At 41.8% G+C, this 16728-nt stretch overlaps 3 protein-coding genes across 3 annotated transcripts; all 3 read left to right on the forward strand.

Annotated features, from left to right (window-relative positions):
* The first annotated feature begins 775 nt into the window (after positions 1 to 775).
* Positions 776 to 3448, forward strand: LOC135652722 (uncharacterized). Its single transcript, XM_065173904.1, has 3 exons — positions 776 to 1191; positions 2692 to 3076; positions 3164 to 3448. Exons 1-3 carry the CDS (start codon positions 929 to 931, stop codon positions 3257 to 3259), a joined length of 744 nt encoding a protein of 247 aa, XP_065029976.1. The 5' UTR covers positions 776 to 928; the 3' UTR covers positions 3260 to 3448.
* A 2360-nt stretch (positions 3449 to 5808) lies between these two features.
* LOC135653384 (protein IQ-DOMAIN 22-like) lies at positions 5809 to 8408 on the forward strand. Its single transcript, XM_065175309.1, has 4 exons — positions 5809 to 6421; positions 7118 to 7312; positions 7410 to 7487; positions 7565 to 8408. Exons 1-4 carry the CDS (start codon positions 5987 to 5989, stop codon positions 8252 to 8254), a joined length of 1398 nt encoding a protein of 465 aa, XP_065031381.1. The 5' UTR covers positions 5809 to 5986; the 3' UTR covers positions 8255 to 8408.
* Positions 8409 to 8600: 192 nt separating this feature from the next.
* LOC103970299 (probable pectin methyltransferase QUA3) lies at positions 8601 to 13463 on the forward strand. The gene is made up of 7 exons (XM_009384021.3): positions 8601 to 9113; positions 10151 to 10354; positions 10448 to 10658; positions 10756 to 11017; positions 11138 to 11509; positions 11800 to 11895; positions 13039 to 13463. The coding sequence occupies exons 1-7, from the start codon at positions 8679 to 8681 to the stop codon at positions 13259 to 13261; spliced, it is 1803 nt and encodes a 600-aa protein (XP_009382296.2). The 5' UTR covers positions 8601 to 8678; the 3' UTR covers positions 13262 to 13463.
* The last annotated feature ends 3265 nt before the right edge of the window (positions 13464 to 16728 follow it).

The raw sequence follows: 16728 nt of genomic DNA on the forward strand, positions 1-16728 counted from the left end.
AGCCACTCGTCACAGTATTCGGCAGTGGCAGAGGCAGACTTCATTAGCTGTTCGATAATCTTACCGGAATCGGGTGACATAAATTTAGCGGTGGAGAGAAAGCTTCGCCAACATAGATAGGATGGTTGTACTTCCTTCCACGGTGGTTTCCGGTGAATGCCGAGGTAACCCGAGATGAGGCCAGTGAGTGTGTTGGACGGGGGAAGAAGTTACCTTTTGTTGGTAAGCTTCCACAAGTGCCAGGGCGCAATTCCCCACGGCTGCCTCGTTGAAAGGGAGCCGTATGTGGACGAACCCCGTGGAAGGTCGAAGCGAAGAAAGAGTCACTTCGGGAAGCGCGCAGCCACCCCTTCGTCCCGCAGTTGGGTCTACGGCTGCCACCTATATCCCTGTCCGGACTTGGTCACACCACATCTGAGTCCATTTCAAAGGAACTTGATATATATAGGAATAAGCTCTTCAATTCTTCTTCCTTCTCAATCTCATCATACAAAGGTTTTAATATATGTCTCCGTCATCTGTTCTTGCAGTCATACAATATGTCCGTTTATTATTTTCCACGAGCTCTGCGGGCGGTAATAGGCTGTCGATCCCCCCCACCCCCCAAAATAAAAGAAGTGGACTGACAGGCCGTCGTGTCGGCCAAGCATTGGCGGCGCTGTAAAGCTGTTTCCCCCAGCCACTTTGTAACACCTTAAACACCGGCAAGATAATAATATTACGGCGTCGACGTAAGGCATCGGGACGAGAAAAAAGGAGCGAGGATGAAAACCTGGGTCTCCGGGATTTCGAAAGACGTGTGTGCTTCAAACGACAAAGACAGATGGCACGACGAAGCAGCAGAGCCGGCGCCATTCTGATCACGTCTCATGCTGTCTTTATGTTCCAAGACATACCGCCGCCTCGGAGCTCCTGAACGAACTCATCCATGGGTGGCTCCATGGAGGACTTGGTGAAGAGGTTCCATGACCTGGAGGTGAGCCAGGCGAACCTGCGGGATCAGCTGCAGTGGATGCTTGGGGAAGGAAGTGAAGGTCATGGCCATGGCATGCGACGAAGGGAAGATGGCGATGCCGATGCCGATCCGTTTCTTCCTGGCCACTTCGCCCACGGTCCCTACCGCAGCGTCCTCCAACACGTCGGCCACGCCCTGCACATCTTTCGCCCCCACACTGGCGAAATCATCTTCTGGTCCGTTGCTCTCTCTCTCTCTCTCTCTACATGAATATATATACTCTACCCTGCTTTAAGGGTGTTTATTGTCAGTTCCAGACGAGAAGAAGACTTCTGATGTATTGTGTGTTTGGTCCTATGGGTGTTAAGACTGGAATTGCCTGCTTATTTGACTGAACTACTTTCTTCTTCCTACCTTCGGTATCCTCTCCTGTTCGTAGTCTCAAGCTAAGCAATAGTTATCCTCCGCACGTCTATATCACATTCGGGAAAAAGGCTTCCCAGGACAAGAGCTGACACTAGTGATTTCGAGGAGGGACGAAGCAATCCCATCTGGGGATGGGATGCCCTCAGATGGGTGTAGTTGTCTTCATGATTATTATGAGATGCTGATGAACCATCTCACTCAAGTAGGAAATCATAATTGTGACTCAACTTCAAATTTATTATTCTAATATCCTAGAGGATAAAAAAAATTAGAATTTGATTCTCTAAGGTTTGGTAGGAAAAATATGAGGATTATTTTGAATACACTTGCCTTGGGTGTTCTCTAATATTTATTTCTAACAAGGATAAGAGAAAAGGTCTAAATTCTTTTGGTTTTAGGATTTACCTAAGAGGATATATAAAAAAAAATTAAATTAAAAATCTTGTAATTTATCTCATATAATCAATAATTTAATTTTTTTTCATAAATATAAATAGGGTAAGTTGATATATTTTTATATTTGTTGATCTCTACAATTATTTTTTAGTTTTGGTTTTATTTTCCTCCTAACAAAATTTATATTATTTTTTATCATTATAAAAAAAGATCTTTTGGTCCTCGTGATGATGATGACTAAGAATTGTCAAAACAATTTATTACAAGAATGAATAGAAAAAAAATTTATTTGTGTTGATATTATACAGGTGGGTGCTTTTTTCTCTAACCATTAGGAATTCAAAGGCCAATCCATGGAGTTAGAAACAAAATTCAGTTTTGTGAAGAAAAATTACTGTTAATTTTTTGTCTGGATTTAAAGATGAACTTCTTAAAGATTGTTGTGTTTTTGTACTACTATGACAAAAAAATTATTTAGATATAACGGGTCAGTTCGATATGATTGAAATATTTATGTATAGAATTATTCGAACTGTCTACAAGGTGAAAATATTGAGCTCTCGATGTGCTAACTATATAAAGATTGATGTTGGGAGTGATTTTTCGATCTGATACCTCCAACGTCCAGATTAATAACCCAAGTTAGATATTACGATCACCAATGATAAAAAAAAATAACCTCTTAATTATGTGAAGAATGAGTTTTTATATATAGTAACTTAGGGATTAAATGTTTTATAGAATATTATTACAACTTAATATTATTAGATGGGTAAGGGTGGAGACAACTAAATATTTATTTTAGACTCGTGATGATTGATCGATAATATTCTCTTTTCACCCAACAACTTGAACTCGGATTTTGATTTCCTTTAGCTGGTCGTAGAATTAAGAGTTTCTTCTCCCATGAACAGGAATCAATCAGCGGAAAATTTATATGGATGGTTGGAGGATGAAGCCCTCGGCAAAAGGGTCGGAGATTTGCTGATGAACGAAGAAAAAATTCCATACCTGGGAAAGATCATGGACCGACTGCACCGAGGCCAGTCATGGTCGGGTCAGCTTGCCTTCGTGAAGAAGTCAGGCGAGATGTTCATGGCGATGGTGACCAAGAGCCCACTGTACGAAGACGACGATTTCGTCGGCGTAATCACCGTCTCAAGCGACGCCGCGTTGCTCGACGAAAACTGCTCGGAGATGCTGCGTGGAAACCAAGATCAAGCTCATGGTCCGGCAAGAACGTGCAAGCGAGTCCGGTGGCGGCGGCCGCCTCCCATCGCGTCGTCCGTCTCCAATCTGGTGCAGATTTCTTCGAATTGCTTGTGCTTCTTCTTCTTCTTCTTCTTTAGCTCTCTGTCCTTCTCATTGCCGACATCGATCAAACAGGCCTCGAAGGTCTTCTCGCGGAACCGCGCGTGCGGTGACAATGAGCTCGACGAGAGTTGCCAAGTTGGCGATGAGAGCGGAAAGAAGGAATTGTAAGTAAGTTGCAAGCTCCATTTCCTGCCCCTTCTTGAAGGTGTTACATGCAAGCAGTCATTACACAGAATTCGAATGCTTACAGGCACCGGAAAGAGTTCTCATAATGCATGCGCGGAAGAGGGGCGTTGAGGACAACTCCTAAAAGCTTGCAGAGATGTGATGCGCTTCACTCGGTGCAGACAAGTAGTAGTGATGCGTTGTTCCCTTTTATCATCGCCTGTAAACATGAGCGTCGACGTTGTTGTATCACTATAAGCCGGACTTTTTGCTATCTGTTTTGGTGATTTCTTTTGACTTGGTGCAAAGAGTGACAGCAGGCTGCACAGGTCAACTCCAAACTTGGAGTTCAGAGAAAGGAGAACAATGTGAAACGCAATTCAACAAACACCTCTGTTGCTACTATACTCGACTTCCCTCTAAAACATGAATGCAATTTCAAAGATGTTGATACCGAAAGTAATGATGTAAGCGTTACATTATCGACTCATCCAGTCTAGGATTGTCACTTAGGCGATGACGTATGCGGAAGAACCTGTGTCCCTCCCATGCGGTCGTCGACAAGAGCACAATCCACCGGTCCCTGCCCATCGAGATCTCTGAGAAGGTCACACGAGCTAGTCGAATTATGCATTAATCTCTCGTAGCAAGGCACATCCCTCCTTTTTTTTTTCTTTTTTGGATCACTTGTCGCGAGCGACCTGTCACTCTTTGTCAACCTTGATTTTAGAAGGCTCGCAGGCCTGATGGCAAAGGGCATTAATCCGAGGTGGTGCAGCCCAGTTCTCATTTTTCCTCTTTTCGGACGTTTAGTGCAAGGAACCATCCCCTGCTCATCCCAATCATGCTTCAACCCTAACAAACGGTACCCCCGCAGTCATTCTTCCCTAATGTCACCCATAGAGAGGTGTACCTATCAATCGTCGATATAAATGAGCCCCTGGAGGACGTAAGAGGTACCTTGATCAGTCGTTGGCCTCACTCTATTGGTCGCTTAGGTATAAAAGTCAACCCCCAAAGCCTAAACGGAGAGACTTCTATATCATGTTTCATCTCCCAATTAACTTTACTATTGAGGGGTTGGGTCGAGAATATCCCCTCGACAACCACCATTTGTGCAAGGACATCGGCGAGGCTAATGTGCACCTTGAGATGACACCAAATCTACCTCTAGCAAATAATCAAAACCACAGGATCACTGTTAGTCGGGTTTGCTCTAACCTTCTCTCGTGACACCCCATGGGCCCCTAGGACAAGCTTACGCCTTCAAAACCGAACGAAGTCGTATGGACCCCACGATCAACGGTATCAAGGCAACAATATACGTAACAAAACATTCTCCTTTGTCAGCAACCTGCTCACCCTATCGTCGTCGCTGAGGCTCCCACCGTATTTTGCTGTTAATCATCATCCCCTAACGTGTTCCTTATTGTCGATTATCGCCTAAGCCTATGCTCTATATTACCTAATTGATCTTGACAATAAAATGCAAGATCTAAATAGTATGATCATCAAATGCGAAGCAAAAATAACGTCGAAGGAGAATGAGAGATCGAAGATGCCCTCCTCATGGCTGGACAGCAAGGAGGGAGAAGATGATAGTGAACCACTTACGGAAGAGTCTTATTGTTAGAGGCAAAGGCAAGAATAGAGCCGTAAGGGTAGATCTTGATGACAGAAACAATAAGATTGTGACCCATCAAGATTGTGTATCGTAGTTGAGGATGAGGAGGAAGAAGAAGAGTACGAGGGTAAAAAAAAAGAAAGAGAAATAAGATATTTCAAATATTTAAAAATTTTAAAATAAGATTGTAAATAGTAAAGAGGGGTTATATATATATATATATATATATATATATATATATATATATATATATATATATATAGAGTAAAGCACTTCATCCTCTTTTCACCCCTTAATATAGTTTTAAGGCACTACCACTTTGGCGAAAAAAAAAAAACACCTCTCGTCCTTCCGTCGTCGATCTGCGTCCGGGCAGTCACCGACGCAACTGGCCGTCAGTTCGACGAGGAGGACCGAGACAAACACACCATCTCCCCACCATTCCCTGCCCTTCTCTCCATCGAAAGATGCGTCCTTTTATATCCAGAAGGGGAAGAAGAAGCAGAACAAAAGCGAATAGCCAATAAGATGCTCGCCTCTCCCCACCCACCCACGCCTTTCCCTCCCTGCCATCAGCACCAAAGTTGCGTAGTCCCATAACCGGAAGAAGCTGCACGAATGCAAAGCGTTAATGAGCCGCTCGACTTCACGCATGCATGCAGAGGGCGAAGCCTCAGATCACAGATCCAACGGCAGGTGAAGCCACTGTCGTCACTGTAGAGTCTGCTCACGTGAAGCCGAAGGCGTGGAAGATGAGCAGCACCGAGTGGTACGGCCAACACAGCGGCCGAGGGGGTGGTGGTGGAAGAAGGGCCATTCCAGTACTTTCACATGGGAACGCTTTCAATATGGGTTTTGGAACCACCACGACCACAACAACAGAGAGAGAGAGAGAGAGAGCGAGAGAGAGGGGGTCATATAAGTGCGAGTGATGACACGCTTCGTCGCCCTACACTCCTAGTCTTCTTTTGCTTCTCTTCCAAGCCTTATTGTTTGCTTGGCTTTCTTCTTTGCTCCTTGGTAGACCTTCTCTTAGATTACAGCGGGCATGAGGGCCGTAACCGGAGGGCTCGACTCACCACGACCGGCGGGCCGGCGGTGAGCGTATGGGGCGAACCGCGAGGTGGCTCCGGGGGCTCCTTCCTAGGAAGAAGGCTGAACCCCGCCAGCCACCGCTGGAACAGAAGGATAAACGGAGATGGGGCTTCGTGAAGTCGTTCCGCGAGAAAGAGCTACGGAGGGGAGAACCGCCGACGCCGACGCCTCTGGAGGCGTCGCCGGCGGTCTCCGAGGAGCGGAAGGGGTCGTACAGGGAGACGCCGAGGTCGTACGTCATGGTGGCCGAGGGGCGGCAGAACGAGCGGGCCATCGCGGTCGCAGCAGCGACCGCGGCAGCGGCGGAGGCCACCATGGCCGCGGCGCAGGCGGTGGCCGTAGTGGCAAGGTTGACGAGCAGCCGGCTGACTGTGGTGGGGCTCGCAAGCGGAAAGCGGGAGGAGTGGGCGGCGGTCAAGATCCAGTCTGCACTGCGGGGTTATCTGGTTAGCTATCCTTCTCCCCTTCTTTTCTTCCCCTCCTCTGTCGTCATCAATCACAGATTGCAGCAAGTTACTGAAAGCTCCAATTGAGAACGTTTCCCAACAATTGGAACTTCAGAAAATTTTCCTTCTTCCAGAAAGTTAGAAATTCGATACAATTCTACGAGAAAATTATCTTCTTTTTCATATCATTTTTCTTCACCTTCTTCCTCAACATGTTATCTGTTCAAGTATATATATGCACTAATATGAATCGAGCTAACGATTAATATTTTATGCCTTGCCCTCCTTAAAAGAGGATTCTTTTGGCCTCTGCCTTTCCCATACCTTTCTTTGTTGTTGTTCCCATCAATTACTTCCTCTCTTTCTCTCTCTTGGTTCATTGATGGTGCTCCGTCATCTTAGCTGTTGCATTAATAGTAGCATGTCGCAGCGGTAATGGCTACCACCACACTTGGATTCATAGCCTCCCTTTCTTCTTCTCTCATTCTTTGGTGGTTTGTGCTTTTGCTTTTGTTCGGTTCCTATGAAGTGTCCACATGTAGAAGGGTTGTTCTCGTGTTAGACATGGTCACTCAACGCCATGAATTCCATGGACCACATATCGAGAATTCCCTTAACCTTCCGTCGTCCACTTTCATTTAGTTCATCGTTTTCTCTGTTTAGTGAGGAGTTGTTGATGGAATTGGTATTATGAAGGCAAGGAGAGCGCTGAGAGCGTTAAGAGGGCTGGTGAAGCTCCAGGCTTTGGTGAGAGGCAACATCGTTAGGAAACAGGCTGCACAGACTCTGCGGTGCATGGAGGCACTGGTGAGAGTCCAGGCTCGAGCTCGTGCATGCCGAGCCCTTCGCTCCGAGAGGAGCTGCGCTGACAAGTGCCCTCCTCCACGTGCTGTATGTCTTCTCGCTTATCTCTTCGTGTACTTTCATTCACGTCAGGAAACCGAAACCTCATTTCCTGTTGATCATTCCATCACGTTTCTTGTGTTAGGGATCTCCGACTCCCGAGAAATATGAACGAACTGTTCGAGCAAATGCTTCAAATTCTGATAGGTCTTGCGCTCTCAAGGTAACTCTCAGTTGTGCTTCTTGAAGACTAGTGAAGGGGCTGCGGGAATCATCGCTTCATGCTGCTTTCTTCTGCAGAGAAACCCCTCGAACAACGCCGGAAACATCGCTGCATGGAACATGTTCCATCGATGGATGGAGGAAAGGTATTGGAACAGCCGAGAAGCCGCCGCCAAAAAAGCAGGAAGCTCTGCATCGATGGATGACGAGAGGAGTTCTAAGATCCTGGAAGTAGAAGACCCTGTGAAGACACAACTCACTCACGAGAGGAACAACCACCATCAGTGCGCTTGCTCCACCTTGACCCCGGATCGAAAGAGCCATAGCTTTACCGCAGTTCAAGACTCACCATTAAAGGACTTCTCAACCCTTCAACAGTCTGTTCGTAGCCCACCCTCCGTCGCCATGCAGCGATGCCTGAGCTCCATGAGGTTCCCCTTCGAGTCCGTGGACTTCGGTGCAAGCCCACAGTTCCTCTACACCTCATCCCGACGCGGAGACGCGCGGAAGGGTTGCTTCACGCCATCGAAGAACGAGTGCGCTCGGAGCCTGTTCGATGGATCCGCAGACTACCCGAACTACATGGCGAACACGGAATCTTCCAGAGCGAAAGCGCGGTCTCAGAGCGCGCCAAAGCAGAGGCCTGAGAACGATAAGTCCGGCTCCGGCTCACTCCAGAGGTCATCAGCTCTGCACGCCAAGCTCGCGAACAGAGCTTACACAGGAGCGGGCAGGTTGGATAGCTTGGGGATGCCCCCAGGAATCTGATGATGAGCTTAAACCGTGGGTGTGTTCTTAGGGGGTTAACTTCGTCTTCCTTTTGGTGTCTGATGAGATCAGGCCAGCCATGTAATGTTTAGCTTTGTGTCTTGTACTCTGTGTTGGCTTATATTAATGTAAGTTGTGCTGATAAGTCAATCAAGTCAAAGAACAAACTTTGTAGGCGCCATGATGGAGAATTGACTGGCGTCGGTGGGTGACTGCCGGCTGGACTACGTTATCTCCATGGGTGACTCGACTGCTACGTTATCTCGATGTGGGACGCACCTTCATATCACGTGACAGGGTGCTGCATGTGCACGTGCATTCCATGCTCGGCTCGTTCTTTGCGTGTCTCGATTTCCACCCTACTTGGCTATTTCTTCCGGCCGGGTTCGATCGGATCGTGTATCTGATAGGCTCCGGCGGGGGAATGGCCCTCGTGAACGTCCCGCAGGGCCGGCGTTGGCCGGGGAGGCCGCGGTGGGGGGTCCTCGACCTCGTATCCGCCGCCTTATTCACCGCTGTCTTCGTCCTACTCGTGCTCATCGTCACCTCCCTTGGCGATTCCCTCGCCGCTTCCGGCCGCCGCGCCCTTGCCCGCTCCGCCGCCGGTTCCCGCCAGCGAGAGCGCATCGTCGCCCTACTCGACTCCCCGACTGCGTCCCCTTTCGCTATCGACTCCTGCCCGGCCGAGGAGGTCGACAACATGCCGTGCGAGGATCCCCGCCGCAACAGCCAACTCAGCAGGGAGATGAACTTCTACCGCGAGCGGCATTGTCCGCTGCCGGGGGAGACGCCGCTCTGCCTCGTGCCCCCGCCCAAAGGGTACCGGATTCCGGTTCCGTGGCCGGAGAGCCTCCACAAGGTACCTTCGCCCTTTACTTCTGATTCCTCTACTTCGTTGCTTGCTGATGTTGAGAATTATTGTGTTCGTTGACCGTTATAATTCGGATCTGGTGATTGAGGATATCTATGGAAATTTTATGTCAGTAAAGCATCCGTCGACAGCTAGCTGTTTAGTGGAGTGTATCAGAGAGAGACATATATTAAGATCTTTGGAATGGAATTCTATGAGATGATGTTGTTTTCTTTCCTATATACATGTAGAAATTAGTTTATGATTGAATTTTAGCCTATTTTGCCTACCTTAGCGAGCAGTATCTCCGTGTCGCCCATATTAACATCAAAGAGTTCGATTAAAGTTCTCAATTAGATGAACTAACCATATTTCTTGCTAATCATCAAGCAAATCATCTCTCTAGGTGCATTTACAATTATTTTCTCCCAGGAGAGCCATGGCTGTCACCCAGATTGTAGTTGTGAATCCATGCTAGCCAGGAATATGTGGTCGAAATTGCCCCTGAAATGTTGACAATGCTAAAAGGAAAAAAAGAGAAAGATTAACTGTTGATAAGAAAATTGGAAGTTTTCGCAGTTTTATGGTAATTAATGTCAACTATTTGTTGAATTGCTGCATGAACCACATCTGCCAGGTGACTTCATTTCTGAGATAGTTGTAAATATGCCAACTATGAATCGAAAGGTGCAGTAGTAAATATGTCATGAGATGACTTCTTGAACAAATATTGACCAAAGACAGCTTCAACACATTAGGTTTTCAGTGGTTATGATAATCTTTTAGGGGACGAAAGAAAAAGCTGTTGCTTGATAAAGATCTGTGCAAGAAGCCCATGTGCCATTATGCCTATATACTCATTGAACGGTGTTTCCAAAACTGTGAAGATTTTGTTGAAATTGAGTGGTTGTGATATGGTCACTGAGAAGAAATCTCAAGAATGCTAAAAGAGGTCAAAATTGTTGCATGAAACTTCTCTGGTTTTGACGATGCCTCACAATCTATCTGATCAGGAATAATACGTGTGATTTCTAATATGCATGCAGATATGGCATGATAACATGCCATATAATAAAATTGCAGAGAGGAAAGGTCATCAGGGCTGGATGAAGGAAGAGGGGCCATACTTCATTTTTCCAGGTGGTGGTACTATGTTCCCAGATGGGGCCATAAATTACATCGAAATGCTTGGCCAGTTTATCCCTTTAAACAAAGGCCTCGTGAGGACTGCTCTGGATATGGGATGTGGGGTAAGAGATTATCACTCTTGAAGTTATGAATCTCCTTCTAGTGTGCTTTTTTTCCTGTCAGAGACTCAGAATTTAGCTTGAAACTTCATGTAGGTGGCCAGCTTTGGAGGCTTCCTGCTCAAGGAGGATATCATGACACTTTCATTTGCTCCCAGGGATTCGCATAAATCTCAAATTCAATTCGCATTAGAAAGAGGGATTCCTGCATTTGTAGCCATGCTGGGCACCCGGCGACTGCCATTTCCTGCATCTTCGTTTGACCTTGTTCATTGTTCTCGATGCTTGATTCCCTTTACTGTTCACAGTGAGATTTCTTGTTTTCATGTTTTTTTATTCAATTGCTTGGACCCACAATTTAGAGTTCTAATTCATCTAAGTCTATTTAATCTAATGGAATGCAGATGGAACTTATCTTGTTGAAGTGGATCGTTTACTTCGACCAGAAGGATATCTAGTAATATCTGGTCCACCTGTGCAATGGACTAATCAGGACAAGGAGTGGGCTGATCTCCAGGCGATGGCTCATGCCTTATGTTACAAGCTTATTACTGTGGATGGTAACACAGCAATCTGGAAGAAGCCTTCTGGTGCTTCTTGTCTCCCTAACCTAAACAATTTTAGGCTTGATCGCTGCAGTGACAATGATGACCCAAATGAAGCATGGTAAACTTTATGAGAAGTTTCCTCTTCATCTATATAGAGTAATCCATAGGCAGATTTCCTGCTGCTGATCACCTTTAAAATATAAATTGCATATTACTTATTGGCAACTTTTTCTTCTAGGTATTTTAAATTAAGGAAGTGCATCACTGAAGTCCCTCTTTCAGAAGAAATATCTATTGGTGCCATCCCTGAATGGCCACAGAGGCTGTCCAAAACTCCTGCAAGGGTCTCATTAATGAAAAATGGGATTGATATGTTTGAGGCTGACACACAACTTTGGGCAAGAAGAGTTGTATACTATAAGAAATCCCTTGGTGTGGAGCTAGGGAATCCACGCATACGCAATGTTATGGATATGAATGCTTTTATTGGAGGCTTTGCAGCAGCATTAAGTTCTGATCCAGTTTGGGTCATGAATGTCGTACCTGCTCAAAATCCGCTAACTCTTGATATTATTTATGATAGAGGTCTTATTGGATTATATCATGATTGGTAAGCTTTCAAGACACTGATACCCTGGCCCAGTAAATTGTATCAATATTTCTTCAATTAATATCAGAGTTTATATCCCAATAATTTTTCTTAGATGAACTAGCAATGTTGGCATGGAACATTTACATGGACAGGAATTTGTCGATTAAGAGTCCAAGCTTTCTTACTTTTAGCTTCTCTTCTTGGAAATCCTCTTCGGTTTTGGCATTGTGATGAACTGATGATATATTGAGCGCATCAGTCTAGTGTCCACATTTGGAGTGTTAATAATGTTATATTTGTGATGATAGGTGTGAGGCTTTCTCTACTTACCCGAGAACCTATGATCTCATTCATGTAGCAGGAATTAACTCCTTGATAAGAGATACAACATCTGACAACGACAGGTATGTGGTGATTATCTTAATATTTAGTAATATTTACTACAAGTTGATGGACTTGAATTATCGGACACTGAAGAACTCATCCATCATTGCCGTAACTCACAACTCACCAGCTGGAGTTTTTGAGCTTCGCACTATCTATTTATCACTAGGTTGTAAAGAGGCTTAATATAATCTGATCGAATCAGACCTGATTCTGGATGGAGCAAGTAAAGCAGACGGATTCCTGAAGGATTCCTTTTTGGTAACCAAGGTCATGGATACAGATTCGCGTGATTACTTTAGTGTTTGGTCCAGATGTCTACCTTTTTCTCAAGACAGATAACTGGATCTGATAAACTTGAAAAGGAAATAGAAACAAGGATCTTGGCATTTTTCCCTTTGCTCAAGTTGGTTTGCACTTGCAAACATACTCTAGACTGTTCCAAATCATGGAGCATGTATGTCTAGGCATAAAGTTTGACAAAAATTATTAAGTCTGATTAAACTATCGGTATTTATTCACTTTTTTTAGTAAATCATAACATTCTAAATTCACTTTGACCTAGAACTTCGTTATGTACCCCCATCTTTTGCTATTTGTTAAGAATGAATAATTGTGCTAATATCATATTTTTACTACTATCTGTTTAGAATAAATAAAAAGATACTTCATATGGCTATGCTAATGATGCTCATATCCTTGTTTATATTCATTGATTAATAATGATCTAGATACCAATACTTTCATGTTCCTCTTGATGTCTGCCAAAAGACTCTGGCAATTGAAATTTAGACTCACTCATTTTTATAATTTGAAATTTTTTATGACAAGAAAACATCTACATGAAGTTCTAGAATATTGAAAGTTCATCCTTTTTTTTTTTTGCATGAACTGAATGGTCAATGGCCAGCATGGTTGCCCTTTTGTACTTTGATGTATGGTTTGCATTTTGGAATTTCAGTAGTAGTTCTTGTATCCGTTTTCCAAAATCAAGTTGCACAGCAGTATTAAACAATAAATATGAACATTATCTTTGGGTGTAATGCTATTTCGCATCTCCAACAGCACCATTAAACAACAAAATTTTTTGGTAATTTCGGTTTTCCGAACCCTGTCTACGTTTAATGACCATGACGTGTTGTATTGTTCTTCACTCGTCACAGGTGTAGCCTGGTCGATCTGATGGTGGAGATGGACCGCATGTTGCGGCCACAAGGAACTGCTGTGGTGCGGGACACACCAGAAGTCATAGACAGAGTAGCACGCATCGCCCATGCGATCCGGTGGACAATCCAGGTGCACAAGAGTGAGCCAGAATCAGGTGATAGCGAGAAAATTCTTGTGGCATCCAAAACATTTTGGATGTTGCCTGCAACCTCCCATTGACATGCTGAATTGTTGGGGGTTTTTTTTTTCCTTTGTTTTATTTTGTGTCGGTGAGAATAAAAAATCAACTGTATCAGTAGGGCCCTAAGGAAACGTGATTAGATCAGTTAGATCCTATTTTGTTATATCCATACTATATGATGATCCAAGTAGCAATTCAAATTATATTCATTTTTTCCCCTTCAATTTCAAGGGATTGTCATTATGCAAGTTGTCAAACTTGTTTCTGTTAAAGTGTAATTACCCAGTTTGCATCGGACAATTTGTTCTTCCTTATTGTTCATCCACCATAATCATGTTTGCAATAATAACATGTTGATAACATTTTGAAGATTACTTCTTAGATGGTGTCATCTAAATTTTGAAAGTTTAGATTAAAAAAAAGAGAGGATAAGAGATTATGATCTAAACTATGGTATGCAATTTCGAATAGTATCATCCGGTACGGATAGTATGTATCAGTCCGACGGCATATCGGTACGCGGATCACTTGCTACTGGACAGAACGTGCTATAGTGCTACAGTAAGAGGAAGAAATATTTAAAATCATTCGATACGCCCTGGTGTGTGTATCGCTCGGTATGTTCTGGTGTACCGAGCAATACATAGTACCGTATTGTACCGAGCCAATCTCAAAAGATCGGTATAGTAAAATACGGTATTACATATCTTGATATAAACATTAAGTTTCTTGTGCTTTCCTACGTTCCAATCAACAATTTTCAGCAACTGCCTGTAGCTTAAATCTATATGGAAATAAATGATAATATTTTAACTTAATGAATGCATAAGCTGTAATACGGTCATCTAAAATTAGACTCTGATTGATCCTCAAACTTTTTCACTTAGATTTATTATGATGTCATATATTAACCAAACTGGTTGGATAATCGACTTATTAACTTGATAAACTTGAACTGTTGATTTAAATTTTCTTTTTTCTTAAATCCAAGTCAATATTAATAGTATTTTTATTAATCAATCTAATTGATCTTTGATATAGGAGTGAAAATAATGAGGTGTCAACTCATCTTCCTCCTCGTTTTGTCTTGAAGTAGACTTATGTTTCTGTCCACATCGAGCTCCTCGATCGGATCACTGTAAGCTCATCCATCCATCCACCACCCCCACTTGGGGCCAATTCGATTCCTTTGCACATCCATCGCAGAAACGCCTTCTTCCTCGAAGCAAGCTTCGGTGGCTGCACGTCATGGAAAATGGTCAGATCCTGCAAACGCACACACTAACTACGACAGGTCAGCGGCTTTGCATGCAATGCCATGGCTTCCATGACTGCTGTGCCTTCCTGAGGATGGAAGGACGGAGACACGCAATGTTCCCGTGTGGAATACACTTCGAGTTGGGATTCACATTCTTTCTCATTTCCCTTTTAATCCAATTGAATGGATGATGATTTGGTTGATGCCGAGGGGTAACGTAGAATGAATTTTGAAAGAAAAGTCGACAGTACAGTTATTTATATGAACGAGTTTTTCGGATAAAAAAGGAACGAACTCACGGTAATAATTCAATAAGATCAAAAAATAGTTCGTCATCAAATTTAAAATCACAAAGGGATACAGAAAGTTCATCACCTAAAAAAAGTAAATAAGAATACAGACTTGAAAAATGAAAGACTCATCACTCAAGGAAGTATCCAAAAGATACAGAATTTAAGAGAGAACTCCAAGAAAGCTTCTGTCAATATTATCAGTTTCTAAAACTCTTTCTAACTCTTAAACACCAAAATAAGTACTAGTGCATGAAATAATCCTTCATACATAGAAATTTCGAAATTATGTATTTTACAACCGGTAACCAACTTCTTTAATGTATTCCTTAGTCACGAAGAAAAGCATATTGAAACAATTATAACTTTATCAAAGGAAATTCTAATAAACTGTCATATTTGAATAGGTTGAATTGAAAACTATAAGACAACATTGTGAACTTAAAAAAATATTATAGTTTTGGTAAGGTCTATGTTAACAAGTTATAGTAAATTAGGTACTCCCATGTCAACTCTAATTTATAATGAATGATTTGAATAGATCTTTATTCTCAACTCGTGTAACATGATTCAATCTATTTTTCTAATTTTTTTTTAGGTATGTCCTAAAGTTAGAATTGAAGTTCTCTTGTATCAAAAAAAAAAAAAAATGTTGATTTCTGCAAAATTTAAATTCAATTCGTGAGGCAAAAAGGATTGAAAAAAGTTTAATCTATATAATATTCCTGAAGATGTTTTTATTTCATATTATTTGTATACGAGCTCTTATGACTTTCATGATGTGTCAATTTCCATCATAGGTAGAGCATTTATATGCATGAGAATACTAAGTTGTTTAGGTTTCTCCATCTAAATTGGTTTGACGTCGTTCATTTTGACTAAATGTGTGAAATCATTAATTACGTTTGAACAATGAATCCTCATTAATTGCCTACTTTTGAACAATGATTTATATGAAAAGTGTCATTTGGCGTCAATGATGATATAATTCATCTCTATAAAATATTTATCATTTTTTAATTCATAGACAATTTAATCATATAATTATATTTCGACCACTCATTTCTACAAAAAGAAATCCTCGCAAAGCAACAAAATTCTTTTAAGTTATTTGTGATTATTATATCACAATCAATATCAGTATATTTATATATAATTACAAAATAGATCCAAAATAGAATTTCACTTTGACATCATACGAGTCCAAAATAAAGAGGGTTCTAAATAATAATAATAATAATATTTGTTGGGATCCAAAAAAAACAATAGCCCCATAAGTACCATATCTTAATGCATATAAATATATAATTATAAATACATTTCATAATTAATTTAGCAAAACATATCAAATGTCAAATTATTCCTATTATTTTTTTTTATCAAATACCATAAGCTTGATATTCATTTTAGAGTAAACAATATAATAATTATACCGAATAGTATATCAAAATCAATATCATATTCATGTAATTATCGGTTATTCATAATCTAAATAAATATAGTTAACATACATGTATAAATTCATAATAAATATAATTATGACTATTAGTACATATCAAAAACATATTTATAGTAATCCTAACGGCTATTATCATGTTGTATTCTTATGATAAGATTACGGATTGCTAGTCATGCGTCTCAAATATATTTTGAAAACTAATATTTGAATAATTTTTTTTTTATCTTTCATTTCAAATATAACAATTCATATAATATTTTTTATCCATTTTTAATTTATTACATATCTTTAATATTTTGATTCTTATATTTTAAAAAATTATGTTAGTATCACTATAATTATGAAAGTAAAATATCTATATCTATTTACTCTGACATCATCCGTTTTATTAAGAAAAATTATAAGACTATCCGCTAAATTCTCTCTCTTTCTCTTATGTTACATTTCCTATTTTCGTTTCCTTTGTTTTTTTTTATATAAATAGCGAAGCATTAAGTC

The sequence above is a fragment of the Musa acuminata genome, chromosome BXJ3-11 (assembly GCF_036884655.1).
Source record: "Musa acuminata AAA Group cultivar baxijiao chromosome BXJ3-11, Cavendish_Baxijiao_AAA, whole genome shotgun sequence".
Lineage (NCBI taxonomy): Eukaryota > Viridiplantae > Streptophyta > Magnoliopsida > Zingiberales > Musaceae > Musa > Musa acuminata.